General features: G+C 31.5%; 1 protein-coding gene across 1 annotated transcript in view; it reads left to right on the forward strand.

Moving 5' to 3' along the window:
• The window catches only part of LOC134271549 (atrial natriuretic peptide receptor 2-like), a 31383-nt gene extending 12432 nt beyond the window's left edge, over positions 1-18951 (forward strand). Inside the window, exons 11-23 of the mRNA XM_062753756.1 lie at positions 1040-1136; positions 1955-2122; positions 2341-2445; positions 7378-7449; positions 7970-8135; positions 8753-8868; positions 9297-9472; positions 10897-11037; positions 11212-11404; positions 11575-11764; positions 15650-15733; positions 17118-17209; positions 18677-18951. Coding sequence (XP_062609740.1) covers positions 1040-1136; positions 1955-2122; positions 2341-2445; positions 7378-7449; positions 7970-8135; positions 8753-8868; positions 9297-9472; positions 10897-11037; positions 11212-11404; positions 11575-11764; positions 15650-15733; positions 17118-17209; positions 18677-18859 — 1783 coding nt within the window. The 3' untranslated portion in view covers positions 18860-18951. The remainder of the gene's footprint in view (positions 1-1039; positions 1137-1954; positions 2123-2340; positions 2446-7377; positions 7450-7969; positions 8136-8752; positions 8869-9296; positions 9473-10896; positions 11038-11211; positions 11405-11574; positions 11765-15649; positions 15734-17117; positions 17210-18676) is intronic.
• Positions 18952-21686: the final 2735 nt, after the last annotated feature.

Below are 21686 nucleotides of genomic sequence, written 5' to 3' on the forward strand. Positions count from 1 at the left end.
TATTTGCTGCAAATGTGGCCCTGGTATGAATCGTCTTTAGATTGGGTGTATGACTCCTGCTGTAAATTCATTGTTTGAGATAAAAGATACCACAGAATCTGACACATCTGTTTCATACTTGGATATTTTACTTGAAAAAAGGTTATATGATAAACGTGATGACTTTTATATCGTCAACTTTCCTTACTTATGCAGCAATATACCTTCATCACCTGCGTACGGAGTATATATATTTTAGTTGATTCAATAGCATGCTCTACGTATGAACAATTTCTAAAACGAGGTAAATTATTGACAAGCAAGTTGATGAAACAAGAATATCAGCAGTCTCGTTTAAAGTCATCATTTCGCAAGGTCTATGGTCGATACAATGACCTTATCAGCAAATACAATTTATCATTAAGTAAAATGCTGACTGACTTTTTTCATCCGTTATTTCCCGATCATGACAAGGAGCGCACGGCGTGTGTGACCGGTTAGCAGGGGATGCTCACTCCCCCATGGCACCTGATCCCACCTCTGATGTTTCGGAGGTCCGTGTCTGCTCTTCTCCTATTTTGTATTGTTTTATGGACTTTTATATTGAATACTGTTCGTGTTTTTTTTTCCATATTCTTCTTACATTTGTAATTATGTTGGTAAAATCCTAAATAAGAAAATCTAAAAATGGTAGTTGATTGTCACATGCCTCTATTGTGAATTGAATTGAATCTACCATGATACTTTGTAGAATTTTCGATAATCCTTTTTAGATTAATATTAGTGGATGAGAATATCAACAAGGTATTTTCTTCTATTTTTTGCGAAAATACTATATACATGTACACAGAAGTTTCTATTTATGTATGAGTTGAGAACATGATTTATGTAAGATCAGTGTCAAAAACGAAAGTAAAATTTCAAGAAATATTTAGTTTTGGTAAACTAATTTGCAGATAGCTTTAACTTCACCTTATTGAAACGAAATAATTTCATTGTTATCATTACAAGTAAAGATTATTTGGTAAAACGTAAACGTCTTAATTTGATCTCTCAACAGGAAGAAGCAGTATGAAATGCAGATTCTAAAGATGGCATGGAAAGTTGACTTTTCTGAAATTGGAATGAAAATCAGCAAAAGGGGAATAGGAAGTCAGGTAATATAAAGAAGTCGGACAAAATAAGGGAGTCAGGCAAGATAAAGGGGTCGATGAAATAAAAAAGTCAAGTTAAGGTAATTCCACCCTCCTATGATGTCGTAGGTTTTTGCAAAAACTGTTATTTGGTAAATTCACACCTAATAGAACAATATCTTTTAGAGGAATGCTTTTCAATAGATGTACTGATAAATATTGTTAAATGGAAAAACTAAAAAAAAATGCATATTTTTTATTTAATCAATTATTCAATCTTTAAAAAAGTTGACAAGTGCAATAACTCCTCAGGTCTCTTCATTCAGCATTTGCTTTATTGTACTTCTAATGTAAAATAGTTTCCCTGATATTCACAATTCAAAAGAATCTTATAACTGGGAAGTATTAAGGAATATTCGGCATCAGAATTATGCATTTTAATCAGTTTTTAGATATTTTTCGTAATACTGTTTACAAAAAATGTGCGATTTTTTTGTTGACATATACTTCTGTTTATTTATGTCTCCCATCTTTAATAATATGGTGACCTATACATTTTTTTGTAATAATTGGAAAATTTAAAGTATACTCAGTATTGAATGAAAATATATGTAGTTCTTGAACTTGAACCATTAGAACTGCTTCGCCCGTTATGCAAATTATCCCATGTTTCCCACTAGCGTTGATGCCCTGGCATACTATACTAACTAAACAGTGATTCCTTAAACATTTCGTGTCAAGGAGGCAGTTTTACAGTATGATTCAATATTCCAATTGTTCCATATATACGTCATTCACGTTTTTCATTCTCTAAAAAAATAATCTTTTATCATATATTCCAGTTAAGTAAAAGTGCTACATCTTTCGGAGAAACGGGAAGCGGAAGCAATGGTACAGATAATCCTAATTTTACACTGACTGCAGAATACAATGGTCAAATAGTGGCTCTTAAAAAAAGTCCACTATTGACGATCCAACTTTCACGATTAGATCTGGTGGAACTTAGAGAGGTAACGTGAGCTGTATAACAACATAATGAATATATTCCTCAAGCATACATTTTGTGGAGAGGGCTTATATAGGCTATGTGTGTCCAATCTATTTATGAATTTTTACATAATAAAATCAAATCAGCATATGCCTATACATTTACAAAAATAAAATTCTTAAAGCTGCAAAAAGTTTTTTTTTAAAAACTTATCTAGTTTTAGTTTGTTTTTGTTTTCAGATGCGTGACTTTATCCATCCAAATGTGAATCCTTTTCTTGGAGCTTGTATTGACTCCCCGCACATCTGTTGTCTGTTTTTATACGGTACTAAAGGGAGTCTACAGGTGAATACCATCTGATTATAAGAGCATCAGAAACCTAGATCACCTCTACTAATGTTATTGTAATTTAAATTCAAGACACGTGGTGTAGGTTGTCCCATTCAAAGGTTATAGTGTAGAACCGGTTTTATATATGGCAGTAAACAGGAAATTGCTATACTTTTGAAAACATGTCTTGTAAAAAATGTTTTTCAAGACATTTCTGAAAGACTTTCATGATTTTCAACAAAAAAGAGTGGTTAAAAAGGGGGTATATCTTATCATAAATTACGGCGAAAATTATAGAGCTCACCCGATACGCAGGTTAAAAAATTTGTAATGTCTACACTGAGAAACCTTTGTTTGCCTTATATGGCTATTGTTATTAATGCGCACAGAAGATCTTACCACGAGTAACTGACCATGCAATCGTTGAATGAATAGCAACGTTTACGCCAAATACTTTTACTTCGAACACGTGGTTCTGGCCAATCTAAGATCATGTCAATGGAGTGTAAAATAAAAAAAAATGTTCTTATTAACAAAGTACAAAGATTAGAAACTCTGAAAGATGTCAAGGGTGTTTTTAATTTGTTTTTAACTAGAAAAAATATGCTTAATAAAATGTAGTTTGTGTCAAGTTCAGAACACCAGTGCTTCAAGGATAAGGAAAACGAGCACATCTCTCATGCATTTAAATAGAAAAAACATTTTTTTCACATCTATATACTCGTGATCACGTGTTTTGGCCAGGGAATCCACCTGACACTTGTATTCACCGATAGTACAACAAAGGAATTAATACAGACGCAAATCGCTTTGCAATATGACTTTGAGAAACCTAAGACTTTTTATTTCACAAATGAATTGTTTGTCATTGTGAGCATGAAAATAATAGAATTAAAAAAATTAATGCTTTTCATTTACGAAATGGATGGAAAAATGGTCTTGTGCCTCTCTGATCACCGTAAGATTTTCCTTTTTTCAAGCGTAAAATTCGTAGTAACCCATAATGCAATTCTCATTCAGCTGATTTGTCGGTTAAAGCTGAACACTACTCGTAAAAAGGCATCGTCCGCCATATTTCCCCTTCTTCAACGCTCTCCCTACAACCCCAATATAAGGAGCAGATCGCTTATCAGTTCAAGGTATTTCGCTGTAGAGATCCATCGAGTGTAGACGTACATCTTACACTGCCGTGCTACTTTGTCGCGATGAAATCAAATTTTACGTATTTTTTCCAGAACAGGAAAAAGTATCATGAAAAATACAGGTGAATAAATTATTTACAGACAGAAAATGCACATAAAAACATGGAATAAACGCAAAAAATCTAAAACATGCACGTTATGAGCAATACATGTCTGCCACGAGTTTCGAGTGTGCAATCGGGTGTAACGATATTGAGCGGTTTATATACCCGTCTAACGGTGCCTATTTATGAGAAATGTTCAGCTTTAAAGTCATGTTGGTGCCTCATTTGCTAATCCGACGCCAAAAAATATAGTCCCGATTCTCATGCAAAAATACTTTTCCAAAAAGAAATTTTAATTCATGACTGCAGAAAATTGCACCATAGAGAATACTTATTTAAGTTTGAATTGATTCACGAGAGGTCGATTGAAGTAAATTTCTACAGATATAATAGGGTGGTGAAAACTGAAACGCAACATAATTTTTTTGTTTTGCTAGTCACTTCCTAGCCACATTTCTGTGAATAATTAAGGTCTTCCGTTTCCAACGGAAGACCTTCTACTGATTCTGTTGGTAAAGATTATTCTTTTTTTTCTTCTGCTTCCTAGAGAATATCTCACTCATTTCTCAACGGATTTCGCTCAATTTTTCAGAGGTTATAGACGTTTATAAACTTTATCAAAATGCTGGCTAAAATTTCAAAAAGTCACTTCCGGTTTTGAGTTATTTCCCTTTAAACGAAAATTTACAGGCTTTCGTTTCCAGACAAAGGCTCAGAGACGGCTAAAGCTGGAGCAGAAATTCTACTGATTTTAGATAATAGAAGGATTGAAATTGTGCACATCGGTTTTTGTTTTTCGATTTCTCTATTCAAAATGGCGCTATATAGGGGTCAAAAATTAGAACGCTTAAAAGAACCAAAAATAACTCATATTTTGCCTTTTATCTTCTAAACTAAAAATATTTTGCTAAAATATATAGAACATAATTTGTGCAAAATTAGTAGATCTTTCAAATGAGATGTCGGAAAAAGGGCTGGCCCCTAAATTATGGGATCTAGAGGGGCCAAAATTTTTTTCCAGATATCTCAAAAAGCATTGAGATTTTGTTATACATCAAAGAAGCAAAGTTGTTGAAATTGTCAAGCTTAATCTAATGGAATCGGCAAAATACGTCCAGCGTCGTCACTTCCGGCCAAACCGGAAGTAGTCGGAAAACGCATATTTTTGCCGTTTTTGACAAGTTTTTGGGAGCTTAAAAATTAATTTTTCGTGCGTCGTCATCACTTCCGATCAAACCGGAAGTAGCAAAAAATGGCTTATTTTTGCATAAATCAACATAGCTTTAAAGGATTCAAAGCATTTTTGGACGTTATTTCTCATTTTAGTTAAAAATGAAAGCTACTTCCGGTCAAACAGGACGGAAGACCTACTCGTTGCTTTGCAACGAGCTTTGCTCTTGTTTATCCTATATTGCTGTAGTCTCGCTAACTCTCGCCAGAGCCACTGCCAGAGCTACTCTGAACTCATCGTGTTTTATAACTGAAAAAAAGGTTCCGAACACATTAGTAGGGGTGTAGATGTATTTTAAGCATTCTAGTTGTAACTTTAACATTTAATTTTAGTTTTGTTTCAGATATCATTTTCGTTTAATTATATAAAGAGTTATGTAAACACGTCATACAGGCAACATACATAAAAAAGGACTTTAATCGTAAAAATAAATTATAACTATTAGAATGGTTGTTGTATTATAATAACTCAGATATAAAGAATATTTAAATCAATTATGAACAATACATACATGAGATATATATTTGAATAAATTACTTTACACAAATGTATGGTTTATACAAGACGGAATTGTAATTTCACCAAGATGTTAAATATCAGTTCTGTCACAATATTGTTTTTGTGATGTAGATTTTTTTTTTAATTATAGCTATATACCACTAAAAGTTCCTAAACAGTCTCGGTATTTTATGTTTTGTTTTTATTTTCAAGAAGTGGTGTAAATCAGATGTGGATACTTAAACTATCAAGGAACTTTTGGACCATTTGAAATAACAAGATTTCACCAAAATAAACAGCTTAAAAAGTTACGACTTTTCAACTTCATACACAACCATTCCCCACGATAAATTAAAGCTTTTCGATATTACTGACAGCTGTTTTTTTTTTCAATAAAAAATGGAAGTCGTAAATTTACTTACCTTATCATTGGTCATTTGCAAAAATTTTTTGTTAAAAACATTCTGATTTTACCCACATATACTCTGAAGTCGACATCAAAAAGATGCTTGGAGTATATTTTGACCCCAACTTTCAGCACTGTCTCAGAAATTTGATTTTGTTTTTACTACTTTGATTTATTTAGGATTTAGGATATGTAATTTGTATTTAGGATAAATATATTACACATAGTCTAAAAACTGTTATGCCACTTGTTAATCAATAAGTAGGAATGTTCCTGCTGATATACATAAAAAGGGTTTGACTGTTAAAGATTTTATTGACCTGATGAAAGAAAGATTCAAAAGCTATACAATTATCAATGTAAAGGTATTTATTTTTGTAGTCTCTAACATAATTTCACAATGCAATTTTGATTTTTTTTAATCCCAATTGACAACGTTCCTTTTTTAGCGTTTTGCCCCCATATTTTTTTTTCTATCCGTCCAAAACATAATAGTAATTGTATTTTAAAAAAAGCATCGGTCATTCTCTTGAATCGCTTTTCATTATATAGGTATTCATATCGTTTATGTAAAATCTTATTATTTGAATCCAGAAGCTTCCATATTTTAATCATGGATCATGCATTCTGTCTACGTATAAATTGTTGATTGTTACATAAAATATTAAATAAAAACAACTAAACACATTTCTAGTTTTAGCTTGAAGTTTTTGCAATAAACATTCTCGTATACAATTAGACCATTGACAACGACATGATCATTACATGCAAGTTTGACGAAAATCTTCCAGAAAAATTAAATAGGATTCCCTACATAAGACTTCTCGATAAAATCCTAGAATTAATGTCGTTTCTAATTGAAAACAAAAGATGTACAAGTACATGATGTACTGATTTATTTGTATGTTAGACCTCCAGTGTTTTACGACAGGAAAAAATATTTATTATTGGTCTGCCTATTTACCAAAATGATTTTTTTCTTTGTATTTGAGGCAATAAAACATTGATTAAAATATTCTGCTTTATTGATCCACTTATTTTGATGATTGTTGACTCAAATTTGTCAGTAAATGATCAAATTTAATTAAAACTGACTAAATAAAGTCATACTCGTAGTTTAGATACCTACAAAATATGTAATTAATGAAAATATAGTTAATCGACTAAATCAAAATTTCTGTTTTAATAATCTGTCAAAAATGAAATACGGATTCATTTTTTAAAAAAGTTTATTTAAGGTATACTAGCACTGTACGTAACTCAAATATCATGGAAGGACCATTAATAGGATTCTACTGAAATGCCACCATTGGTAGAGATATGCTTGAGTGTTGGAAAGTCACTGACCTATGATTCAAAGATTCTGTTTGATTTGAAATATCTTTCTTTCATATATGAGAGAGATATTTCCAAAAGGACTTAATACATAAACTATCCCTCTTTAGTGTATTTCCTACACTCTACGTTTAAAACGTAACGGAATCATGAGCAAATTAATTTATCTGTACACATGTTCCAGCTTGATTTATATGTGAAATCAAATCTATACCTGGATATTTTTTTCAGGATGTTTTGGAAAATGATGACATCAGATTAGAATGGACCTTTAAAGTTTGCATCTTAAAAGACATAGCGATGGTAAATATAGTGATGAAAATTTCTAATTCGTATACGCTCTACCTTCTTAATTTCTTTAGCATTAATTTAGTCAGCACTATGATTGTAACAGCTCTACTTTTTCGCTTAAGTTTACTCATGTAAACTTTATCTAATCGTCAAGAGTGAACGTGAAATCAATGGCATTTGCTTACTGACTGGGTAGCTGGCATCCTCATATGGCCTTTCTACTCTTAGACTTATTCTGTGAAGTTGAATATGCTCTTTTCAAAAAATCTTTAATATAACCCATGTCTCGTGACGTACTTGAGTTGTCCGTCAGTTACATCTCAAATACGTTTTGGACTTTGAACAGGAAGATATAATTTTTATGATGGTACGGCATCATTTTGATAACATATAATTTTTTGATAGTTTTTAAAGATGAAGCATAAAAATAAACGTAATGTAGATGCATTGAATATTTCTTTATTCCGATTTTTATACGACTCGATCATGATTATTTATAATTTAACATGTTGATACTATCCATATTTTCCAGGGCATGAAGTACATACACTCATCCACTCTGCGATCACACGGTAGTCTCAAAAGTTCCAACTGCATTATTGACAACAGATGGACTGTGAGAATCACAGACTATGGAGTTTCTGCTTTTTTCAAACAAAAGAACATGAAAAACCTTTCAAGGATGGAAGAATTCAAAGGTACTGGTAATAACTTGTAGCAATTAAACTTTAAATAAAGAGGATGACCTAAAACCTTATGGTAGATGTCGTTACATAATGTTCATCTATCTAAAGAATAATTTAGTCACATCTTAAATAAGAAAAATAAGGAATATGAGTATTAATAATCAGTTATTCATAAAATTTATTATAATTATATTAAATTATTATTAATATTATACAATTAATAATAATTAATAATGAACAATTCATAATTATAATATTAATGAAAATAATAATCACAGTAATCAAAACTAGTAATCACATACTTGTGTATGCAAGCAAACCTTTTAAACGGAAATAAACATTTCGTTTGAATATATGTTATGTTGTATTTTTTCGATCAATAGGGTTTCTTTTTTACATTTCGTACATTATGGGTTAACAAGGCTGCTTAGTCCTCTTGTGCTCCTGATCACAGCTCAAAATTTCATGTGTCTATGTTTAATATCATATTCACACACTTGTATTTTTTAAGATATTTTTTTATTTTAAGATCGATAAATTTTTCATATCCTCACATTTTTTTCTGAAAATGAAGTTTAGGATATAAATCTTGGATGGCATATATAAGTAAGTGGTAACTGATATTTCAGATTTATTGTGGACCTCTCCAGAAATTCTTCAATCAGACGACGTCATGCCAAGGAATGGGACCCAAACTGGGGATGTGTACAGCTATGGAATTATTCTACATGAGACATTCTACAGAAATGGAACATTTCCTGTGGCGGGAAAGACTTACCAAGGTTATTCAGAATTTTGTTTAACAATTGTAAAAAAGCTACTCCTTCCTTCTTAATTTTGAAGATTCAATTCATTTTAAAAAAATTTTGACCACCCCATAAATTTCGTAAATATTCTATTTTAAACTAGTTGTCATTCAACAAGGCATCATTATTACTTGCTTGTATTTTATGAATTTGGTTACTTTATCAAGAAGAAGTGTATCTTAATTTTAATAACTTTTTTGTTACATGATGTTACATTTTGTTTTAGTACTCTCAACAGTTACAAAAAGGATCATATTTCCTTAAATAATACTTTTTCATATATTGAAATCAAAGTTGTCTAAACTGGACTAGATGACTTAATGCTCAAAGAATTTAGAAGCTTTCGGTACTCAGTGTAATTGTAATTGTAGATATAATACAGGACATTTGCAATGGCATTATATACACGCCTGATCTCAATAAGTCAGAAAATGTAAAACCTCAGATGTTGAATCTAATGAGACTGTGTTTAAATGAGGACCACCGACAAAGACCTGACTTCAATAGAATTCTTAATTTCATTCGAGAAAACAACGTTGAGGCGTAAGTAAACCCTATTCTTTTTTCACTGTCGGATAATATATCTGCTCAATGGAATTCAGTAATGAGGTGATTTGTGTGTATCATTAGTAATAATTAATGTTCAAGACTATAATGAGCTTTTTCTGGATAATATAATAATCTGTTTTTCATGTAGGTAGAATTTCAGATTATCGAATGCTCCAAGGAGAATTGAAATCATGATAAAAACTAGTTGATATATAGACGAAAAATTCATCGGCATATTGTAATCATGATACTATTGGGTCAGAATGTTTTTTTAATTATTTGAAAATTAATACTTTAAAATACAGTGAATTAACTTTGAAAAAAATCCTTCTGACCAGCAGCATGGTTTTTTTTTCTAAAGCAGTTGTCAGGGGCGTTACAGTTCTTGGTTTGCAAAGTAGGAGTTGGTTCATTGTTAAGAGTAAGATTTTAGATCTTAGAGTAAATTTGTAAAAAAAAAAAAAAAAAAAAAAAAAAAAAAAAAAAATAAAACTTCTCTTTCGTGTAAGATATTGGCAGGAAATAGATCCTTCGGTGCTAAATGGTCATAAGTACCGAATACAGGACAAGAGTTGCAGCATTGAAGATGCAGCTGACACAGTATCATTCTCGGAAAGACGTAGTACAAATGCCAACACACCTATCACTTAATTACTCATTTAATTTAGTTTCTATTTTGATCAGATTGAAAAAGTATAGGACATAAATTAAAGAACTTAAGAATTAATGAATTTGAAACATATTTTAATCAGTTTCAGGAAAACAATAAGCAGACTTAGTACCATTGATATCTATTCTTCCATTTCAGTAATTTGAAACCTGAAAACATTCTAAAGATTTTAAAACACTACACGGACAAAATGTCATTGATCAATCTATCAAAGCGTTATTTTACAAAAGTTGAGCATGCGTATCGAATCAACTAAGAGATATTTAAACCCGTATGCAGGTAATAAGATAAGTTAGGGAAGTTTACGATTGAAAAGTTAATGTCATCATGAAACAAACTCAATGTCCGCATTGGATTGAAACTGTGACGTAAGGATCAATTCCTTACTCCGCGACTCTAGAGCAGATGCCCTAACCACTGCTTAACGCGGGCGACCCCTTTCGATGAAAATCTACCTTTGCTGAATTCAAAAACGTGTAAAAATCCTTACAATTTATACATTTATATTTACGTATGTGGACTATTATCAAAATACCAATACCTTAATTAAGGTGATCCAATTATATGAATGATATAATCTAAGCAATATTCTTTGAAGTTACACGAACATAAAGCATTGATTTCATAATATCCTTTCAAAACACTATACACCTAAATAATTACCTTTAAAATAAATGCTTCGATAATTACAGGAGAGAAGCATCACTAATGATGGAGATACCTATCTGTATTTATTGTAATTACACAGGAGCGTGAGTATAATTGATTCCATGATTAACATGTTGGAGAAGTATGCCAATAACCTTGAAGATCTGGTAGAGGAGAGAACAGTCGCCCTCAATGATGAAAAAACAAAGACAGACCGCCTTCTCTATCAATTGTTGCCAAAGTAAGACTTCCTATCATAGGATTCAAGCCAAATTGAATGCAAATCTCAGTTCAATGATATCAATATTGCTCTGTCTGTCTCTCTTTCTCTCTCTCTCTCTTTCTGTGGGATATGTGTACTTCTGTATTATTGTATTAAATAAATCTATTACGTTTATTTTTTTTTTTTTTGAAGATTAGTTGCAGATAAGTTAAAGAGAGGTGAAATGGTTCTCCCAGAAGCGTTTGAAGCTGTAACCATATTCTTTTCTGATATTGTGGGGTTTACCATACTTGCAGCTAAACTGACTCCTTTGGACGTTGTAAATTTCCTTAATGATGTTTACACATTATTTGATGACATCATTTCTCGATATGACGTTTATAAGGTATTCGTCATAATTTTATTTGTAATCAAAACGTCTTGTTAAGTTAAGTCATTTCTTTTGAGGAATTCGAATCCATGAGTTTAAAGATTACTATTTAATGAAAATTATTAATACAGGATCCATGTCAATTAACCTTCAACGTTCCTTTTGATAAACTAAGATCATTACAGGTAGAAACAATCGGTGATGCTTACATGGTTGTAAGTGGTTTGCCAAAAGAAAATGGCAATAGACACAGTGGGGAGATTGCTAGTATGTCCCTGTCAATATTGACAAGGCTCCAGTTCTACAGAATGAAGGCTATACCGGATCAAAACATCATGGTTCGGATCGGACTACACACCGGGCCAGTGTGTGCAGGTCTCTCTATTTTAGTTTATTTTATCTTCCCTAATAACTAAAACTACGTAGTTGATTGTGATAAGAAAACAAAACTACACCAAAATTAAAGAGTGAAGTTTATAATTTATAACAAAGTTATTTTACTGTATAATCATATTCCGTTGACGTTTATTAATGCATTTACCTCTTCTTTAAATCATAAAGATCGTGATTCTGGTTATTCGATACTTTAGTACATCTTCGTTTTAATAAGGAACGACCAGCAGTAGCCTTTGCGCACTCCGAAGTAATTAGACATTACCTACTGAGTGATCCGGAAATAGAAACAGAGTTTCTAACAGTAATGAGACAACTTGTAACACTACGCCGGTCATCCTTGTTGACCAACTAATGGTAACGAAATGGCGACTCGATCAGATCAGATGGACAAAACATAAATCATATTTGATATTTTCAGATATTCATTATATAATACATATTATGTTCATTAAGCATTAGAACAATAGTTCTTTTTAAATTATGCTGTCTAGTAACAACATAATCGCTTGAGATTTCGAAAGCCTTTGAAATCACTCTGGCCTCAAGATCCTTTTACTAAAAAAATATCGCTATTGAAAAAATAACCATGTTTTGTTTTGTGGTTCAGTTCTGTCTTCTATTTTTAATCTTTATCAAAAAAAACTTTAATTATATAAACCTGTCATATAGACAATGTAACAGAATTTCATTATATACAATTTTAATCCCCTCTCAGTTCCTCGGTATAGCATTATAACATTATAGCATATTTTTCCTCCATAAATATAAGAAACCACCTGAGCCCTCCATCCATTACAAATTAATACATAATTTAACTCAGTAATACGATATATGTATGTTTAACATTACCACAACTGTGACTTTATTAATCAATCCTGTTTTAGATTGAGTATAATGATGAAGGTCACGTACGTGTAACATTTCACTTTATGCAACAATAACCTATTAAAATTTGATATACAAATTATGAACATCTGATTACAGTTATTCACCCTATTAATAATATGAATCAAAATTATCAGTTAATTTCTGCCTGTATCATATTTACATTATTTTTAAGAAAGACCTCTTCCTTCTATCTGGTCTGAAACCGCAAGTTGAAAAGGAATTCAAAATGGGTTTATCCGTGATCTTAAGCTAGTCCGATCCTCAGGTTTATAAAATTAGCAGTTAAGTAATTCAAAATACTCATAAAAGTATCTCTGAATCCACAAAGTTATGTAAATTTATCCACAGTATTTCTTTAAAGTTGAACATTAAAGTTAATCATATTATATAGGGAAAATTGTCAAATCTCCAATATTTTTGCAGAAAAAGCGAATTGGAATATCAGCAATGCATTTTCTAATTGCAAATTGATCAACAAATATATTTTAGGTTAAAAAATTATAGGTATCCAGGCATTCAAAGAAATTGTCATGATTTTTATACTTATGTGGTATTTTTTGTTCTCTATTTCCGTCATGTATTCTATAATACATAATGTAAAGGGCTTTTGCTATCATTGCAAAACATAAATCACTACTTCATTCATATCATGCTAATAAGCATCGGTATCTAAGGCTGAAATCAAGAAAATCTTATTTTTCTAAAACTGTATTAATTTTTTCCCCATTTAAAGGGTACAAATGTCAACTTGTATGAGACCTTTTCTTTAAGACTTCTAAAACCCTTGATTCTTATAAAGATGAATAAAATGAAAATTGTTGCATGAAAAAATTTCATTTTCAAGCCTCATTTTGATGCATTTCAAATTTTAAATATTAATTTTTGGAGTTATCCTTCCTGGCTGAGGATCGGATATCCTTAAGTCGACGGCTTTCTAAGAGAAAATGAGGAAGCACTCCACCTCTAAAGAGATGCAGCCACAATTTCCCTGCGAAATTATAATATACAGTGTATATTTATATCCCATTGGCTGTGCCTTTAAACATACTCATAAGGAGGGATTCTTGTCTGGTTCATGACTAGATGAAAGATTCAAGGTATATTTAAGGAATAACTGTCTTATTTTTCGATTTCATGATGTGATCAGTCGGTTGGCTTGCGTGATAATTTGCATAAACGCCGAAGGCAAGCCAATCGATTGATCATCGTCATGAAATTGAAAAATAAGACAGTTATTCCTTATATTTACATGCTTTGATTCCGCCAATCCACGTGCTCCAAGCCCTGCTTCTGACTAGCTGTTTGTCCCGCCCTGCAAGTGTTTTTTTTTGGAACCGCGCCAATACATTGATGGCGAAATAAAGTACATTTTCAATTTGTAATTTTATCTCGGACAAAGACATTGGAAATGTAAATATTAGCATATATATGTCTTACATATTTAAATGTAAGAGATTCAAAAGATAATATTTTCTAGCCTTATCACAATTGAACAACTTTAAATAGAAATGGTAAACTGGTTAATTGAGTTTAATATCTAGCAAGGACTATATTCTTGGTCGAATGGCAGTGTATAAAATGTTTTATTCCCCTCAAAATTCTTATACAACAATGAATTTATTTAGAAATTTTGCACTATCAAAGACTTGAAGATATTTTCAAATATAATTTAAATTAATAATAACAGACTTAAGTTTTAAAATATATCAAATTAATATGTTTTTCAAATAAAGTACAATAATGTAAACTTTCATTCTAAGCACAAATTTGAGCCAAATATCCGTAAAAAGTGTTTTAACGATAAAAACCTGTGTGACAACGTTACCATATGTGAAAATAAGAAAACGATAACGTAAGCATATTAAAATACCTAATTTATCATGAAAATTTAAAAATAAAAATAGACAAAAATCGGATTAGCAGAACCATGGCAATATTATTTTTTTAATTCTTAATGTCCAGAGAAAAAAATAATTGACCTGACCTTTCCTCTAATATAAAACGATAAAATGTAATCTAACTGATACTATTGCTTAGTGATATTGTCTCCTTGATTCTGTGAAAATTTCTTTCATTTTTAAATGCAAAAAATATTAGAAGAATACTTCCTCAAGTGACTATATGTGGGAAAATTATTGCAAGAGCGATAACTCTTTGAAACGTGTCGTATATTTTATCGTCATACATTTTATTATATTGTATTTTAGGGATACTGATAAAAATTGTCGACAGGCATCGCCCACAAAGATTTTGAGTTATGCGGTTTTTTCATAGAATTTTGCACATCATATCCAAATATTGAAGTAGGCGACGGCTGTGGGCACTATTTTCTGAAGGAAAACTACCCTTAGAATAAGTCATTTTGAGGTTTTTCTGTTTAGAATAGAGAAATGCATCAAATTAATGACTTTATATTTCCAGATTGGTACTTCTTGCCATATTCTTCCTGATTCATCCGAGTCATATAATCAACTAATATTTAAGCCAGTTACAAGCTTTTTGAAGACATTTAATTTTTAGGGCACAATGAAGCTAAAACCGTACCTTCTTCTTTGTGAAGTACAATGTACATATTTTACCTTGTTTACCTGCACGCTGGTAAATGACAACAAGGATCTAAAAAATTAAATGTGTTGACAGATGAACTATGTCGACAATAAACACAAATATAAATCAAGAAATAACGCCTTATCCTATAGTTTTCAGGCATGCTTACTCCTCCTAACCACCTGACCCTTTCTTAAGAATTTTAATGGATGTGTCTTTGTTTTATTCCCTTTTTAGATCGATCACTATTGGTTATCTTCACCCTTTTTATTGTAATGGCGAATCTTGATAAGACATTAGCATCGGTATACCTCAATAATTGTATGTTACATTTAACTATATAATATGCTTGATCTTCTCTTATCTGAAACTTCATAAAAATGTTGTTATTTCGTCTTACCTTTAGCATTTATATACAATCCCTTTCAGGTGTAGTGGGACATACAATGCCAAGATATTGTTTGTTTGGCGACACAGTCAACACAGCCTCCAGGATGGAAACATACGGAGAAGGTGTGGGAGACTCTACTTTATTTAAGAAATAAAGTCCGCGTTTTAGTGAATGTTGCAGGGTAACCTCTTTGGTTTTGAAATGTTGTTTGAAAGATAAAAGCCGAGGCCTTAATTTCAAACAAGATTTCGAGACCAACGCCTCGGCTTTTATATTTCAAATAAAACAATTCGAGACCAAGGAGGTTATCCTGCAACATTCACGAAAACGATTTAAGCTTTCTTTGCATAAAAATAGCCTTTTATTTATTACAAAGAACAAAGTACATTTTCAATACAAATTAAGCCCTGTATTTTTCTAAAATATGAAAGTGATATAAGAAATTAAAATTCATTCTTTCTGAATCATAGGAATTCCATGGAGTAGGAATACATAAAAAGTTTTTCTCATATGACCTCTTAAATGCTTATTGTGCATGACGTTATTAACTGCATTTTCCCGTATTTTCTTAAAAAGTTGCAGAAGACACCAATTTTCCATGGAATTTTCTTTCAGAAAACATACTCTGCCACCGTCGCCCTCAAGGTTTAGAGATATGTGATTTTTCATAGCAATTTACATCATAATATATCCGAAAATTGAAGTGGGCGACGGTTGCAGGCGTTATTTTCTAAATGAAATTAAGCACAGAAATGAGTCGTTTTGAAGCTTTTCTGCATTAAACTTAGAAATGTACCGAATTAATGCCGTCATATTTTCAGAATGGTACTCCTTCACGTCATAGTCTCTACTGATTTCTCATATTTATCAACTCAACTATTGTTATAGCCAATTTCATACCTTTTTAAGAACATTAAATTTTTATGGTAAAATAAAGCCCAAACTGTACCTTCTTCTTTGTTCGTAACATATATAATTATATTGATGTTAATGAATATACAATAACAAAAATTTTATTTTTTTTTTTTTTTTTTTTTTTTTTTTTTTTTTTTTTTTTTTTTTTTTTTTTTTTTTTTTTTTTTTGCTTTAGTTAGGACTATAATCCATAATTCCTGTAAATTGTGTAGAAAGGTCCTTGGAACAGACTCGCTTAGCTATAAAAACCGAAATTCATCAGCATTTCATGCAATTTACAGTGTTTAGACTGCGAAAGACAACACATCGATGTGGTATAAACAAGTATTTCATCCTGCAGTTAAATATGCATTTGAACTGTACAGCTTTGATACGTGCTTCTGATCTGATAATCTTTTGATGACGTTCGTGATTTATTGGTGAATAATGTTCTATCTCAGCAATAATCGTGGTAGAATACACTCTACTTTCCTACTGATTTTAATCATGAAAAGTGTCATACTTGTGTGTCAAAGATAAATACAGCCATTGTTCTTTTTTTAAATACGTTTATGTACTCACGTTTCTAGATGGTATCTTATTTCCTTTTAGGTGGAAAGATTCATATAACTGGGATGACAAAAAATGCTTTGGCTGACTTAGGAGGGTATAACATTGCTGAAAGAGGATACATAGATATCAAGGTATAAGAGTTTTAAAATTATTAATCGGTACATCAATTAGAAATCAAAAATATCAAAGAATTTATGACAGTGACGTTTGCCCCTGCATTAACAATACTTGGAAATCACTAATTTTCGTGGGGGTTAATTTTCGTTGTTTTCGAGGTATGGAGAGACCCACGAATTTATTACCTTCACAAAATGTAAAATTTCACATACATTACTTCTAAACCTTTTCCAACCACGAATTCAAATCTTCACAAACTAATATTTTTTTCCTCAAACCACGAAAATTTGACTCCACTAAAATATGTGTTTTTACAATAACAGGTTTGCTGGTTTATTTAACATCTTAAAATCCTTACTCATATACCTACTGGATTTTATCACTTTTTTCCTTACGAAATATTAGTGCTATTAAATGAGAAACTTCAAGGATACATTACGACATATATATATGATGTTGGTATTTTAAAACTTTAAGGAATTAGGTTTATAAAAATGAAAGTACCAAATTTAAAGTATCAATGACACCAACACGTTAGACTTTCCAATATTTTTATACAACCATTCCTCACGATAAGATAAAAGAAAAACTTTAAGTAATTACAGACAAATCATTCTCCTATATAAAATGGGTTCTGTTAATAAGAAATACTTCACGGTTACCTAATAGAAATCAGCCTAAATTGTCACAATTTCTGTCTTCATTTTAATGAACCGATCTCCCAGAAGGGGACTAAAAGTATTAATTTTTTATTTAAATTGTCAAGATAAACATCCAATTTTTTGTAAATTTCAAGAATCAATTATTTTTTCCTTTCTTTTTGTTCTTTTGAATAGAAGAAAAATGATCAAAGTTGATAAAGATGAATTATTTAAACAAAATCATCTTTATTTTAACGTTTCTATTGCTAGAGACGATTAACTCTCCTAAAGGCTACAGTTATTTTATCGAGATTGTGTTTTACAGGCTAGCTAAATTCATATTATTCATTTGCATACATGTATACATTCTCAATTGATGCAGATTTGAATTTCCTTCTTTTATGATCTCAAGGACAGGGTAGGGTGTAACCAGAATAACCAGGGATCATCTTTTTTTTCCTTAACTATAGTCTGAATTGAAAGATTGATAATGTTTATGAAATTATGGATCCTTGGTTCTTATGTTGGGGTTGATTTTTTTTTACACAGTGAAGAGATACTGGGTAATAAAGCAATCTCATCTACGAAACGACAAGTTCATATTTTTTTAATTTATTTGATGCCTTTTATATGCCTTTTCCAGAATGTGTTTGACAACATCCTTTAGAAATCCTATCAGTACTGTCAAATTGTGATGATTATTCATGCGGGGTTTGATAAATTCAATTGTCTAACATTTGTACGTTCTCTGTTTTACAACCTGAATAGTTATATGTGTGTCAAAGGTACATAGCTGTTTAAATATTAGAGTAATGAAGTATAACGTCTTTCTTCTTTCAGGGGAAGGGTAAGATGTTCACATATTGGCTCATGGGAATTGCTAGAAAGGAAAGTCAATCGCAATCTACATCAGGCATGTCAAAGAAAAAGGTTTCTAAGGTTGGCAGTGTGTCACCTTCCTTGAGGCAAGGATTAACAGATATAGACTTACTCGATTGCTACAACATTGAACATTACTGTTAAGATTTAAGATAGGCTTAGATCTTATTTCTACAAAGAGCACAGTCGGTCTTCAAAGCGCTAAGGCTTAAAGTAACCAAACATTATTTACTTTATGTGTACATAAATTGGGTTGCCAAAGTTTCGTGCAATCATTTGGTAAGAAGTTGTTGGCGTAATCATGAATTGTATTAGTGGTTCAAATGTCTGTGCTGTGTTTTGTATATATGAATGAATTATTTAAATTATTCATGAATTAGCGCATCGTTTACTGCGCCAATGTTGCTGAAATGTGAATCACATACTGTATTTAATGCTGCCATGCGAGCAAAGGAACCGAAAGAATTCTTTAACGGTTTTTGAGACTGAATACTGATTATCATCTCCATATATTTCATTATAAGATTCTTCAAACTAATGAAACATAGGGAGATAACGAACAGTATTCGAGATCAAAAGTCCATAAACATAAAACAATACAAAACAGGAACACAGCAAACACGGACCTTCAAACTATCAAAGCTGCGATCAGGTGCAATAACTAATTATCTTTACACATTTTGGGCCCTTCTAAAAATGATACCTTTTAACAACTGGTGCTTAATACCTTAGCAATGGGTAGATTCTTACAATTTTTGTCATCTTTTGTTGAAAAAGGGGTCTTGTTTCTATAATGAAAGTCATTTTTTTGTTACCCTATAGTTAAATTTATTTGGGAAAAAGTTCCACGTTAGAAATAGCTTTCGAAGTTCCGGATATTTCCTAAATCGAGTGGCCTTTATTAAAAAAAATTGTGATAAGCTTATATTAATACGTTCCTGCTGCACGAGCTATCCTTGATTGTGTATATTTCATCTTGTTCTACGAAATGCAGTATTTCAGTTTCTTTTATGAAATAGTTGGTTTTGGTCGCACATGTTGTGGATAGTTTTCTCTAGTATCATCTTAAATATTTAACACCTCGCCTTGGAAATTGTTCTGTTCCGTCAATATTTTCTATTCCTTTATTTGTACTTATATTGTTGGCCTTTCCTTCAAATAAATAGTAACAGAGGATTCCTTTTAGTTTTCCTCACACACAAACAACAAACAAGACATCAGACAAATTTATTCAAATGTTAAAACTTCGTTAAAATTTACCCTTCAACATAATTTTGTTAATGAGAAACCAGAAAATGTGAGACTCTTGAAAAGAGATTCTTGTTGCATGCAACATTAGATAAAAAGTTGTACTCTTTTATTAGCTCACTTGATCCGAAGGCTCAAGTGAGCTTTTCTGATCAAAATTTGTTCGTTGTGTGTCGTTGTTGTTGGAGTCGTTATTATCGTAAACTTTTCACATTTTCATCATCTCAAGAACCACAAGGCCAGTTTCAACTAAACTTGTCATAAAGTATCCTTGGGTGAATGGGAATCAACTTGTTGTTTTTTTTTTCAAATGAAGGGTTAAGCCATGTTCCAAGGGGAGATAATTATGAATTAATGAAAAATTAATTGTATCTTTTAAAACTCTTCTTCTCAAGAACCATTGAGCTAGGAGAGATGAAACTCATATGGAAGCATCCTCTGGTAGTGTAGATTTAAGTTTTTTCAAATCATGACCCCTGGGGGTAGGGTGGGGCCACAATGGGTGATCAAAGTTTTATTTGGGAATATATAGTAAAAATCTTTCAAATTTTCTCCAGAACCATTGGGCCAGGAAATATGAAACTCATGTGGAAGCATTATCAGGTAGTGTAGATTCAAATTTGTTCAAATCATGACCCCGGGTAAGGGTGTGGCCACAATGATGGATCCATATTTTGCATAAGAATATATAGGAAAAAAATCTCCTCCAGAACAGAAAAGTTTTGTTTAGTCAAATTGACCTGTGAGCACCCCCCACCCCCACCCCATCCCATCCCCCACTTTAGTAAACTTTCAATACTGAGCCGATTTATGTTTTTTTAACTAGTCCATGTGCTCTGTTGAGCAATGTGGCCCATGGGCCTCTTTTTATCATATGGATAAACTTTCATCCCAATCATTAACTAGTTTCCAATCAATTTCCAAAATCATTTTTCAGAAGCATTTCTTTGACATACATGTCACAAAGATGGCTGTAATAAAATACTTCTCTCGCAATTACAGAATATTTCAATACTATGGTATTGGCAACAATTAACATTGATTCTTTGTTTACAAAGCTAAATATCATTGATAGAAAATGTGTATTTTCATAAGTTCCCTACCGTAACGTTGTATCATTTAAGTGTGTTTGTCTGTCACCTTGTCGTTATTTGGCAAATTATTTCGTGAGTAGAAGTTTCCTGTGTGTTGTTCATTAAGAGAAATCCTGCCGGATTACGAATAATTAACGAGGGTTTTATAGTTATTGAATTATAGTATATACCTCTGTTTCATGGTTAAAATTATCTGTTTTAAGATATATATTAATACCAAATTGTTATTGTAATTTATCAAAATAAAGGACGTTCATTGACTGAAATTGTTTCTTTTTTTCTGCAAACAATTAAAAGGAGGACTACAACAGAAAAAACCGCCAATAATGCTGAGAAATGGTTTCATTCCAAGAAAAGCTAGTATTTGCTGGGAATTACCAAGAAAAAATGTATTTATAAGTTTTATTCAATTTTTATCATATCTGTTTTGATAATGACTCAAAGTGCGCTTTTTACATGTAACATTGAATTGGATATATGAAGGTATTCTTATTTCATGCAGATTTCATTTTTTGGAGAAGGATTTTTCCAACTAGTGATGTTACTTACGTGGATCGGTTGATACTGTAAACCCATTTTTAGTATTCTCCCAGAAACAAAATTAATGACAGCGAAATGCAAACATCTCA

Source organism: Saccostrea cucullata, unplaced genomic scaffold, assembly GCF_032062105.1.
Source record: "Saccostrea cucullata isolate Sc308-1 unplaced genomic scaffold, CSIRO_AGI_Scuc_v1 ctg215, whole genome shotgun sequence".
Lineage (NCBI taxonomy): Eukaryota > Metazoa > Mollusca > Bivalvia > Ostreida > Ostreidae > Saccostrea > Saccostrea cuccullata.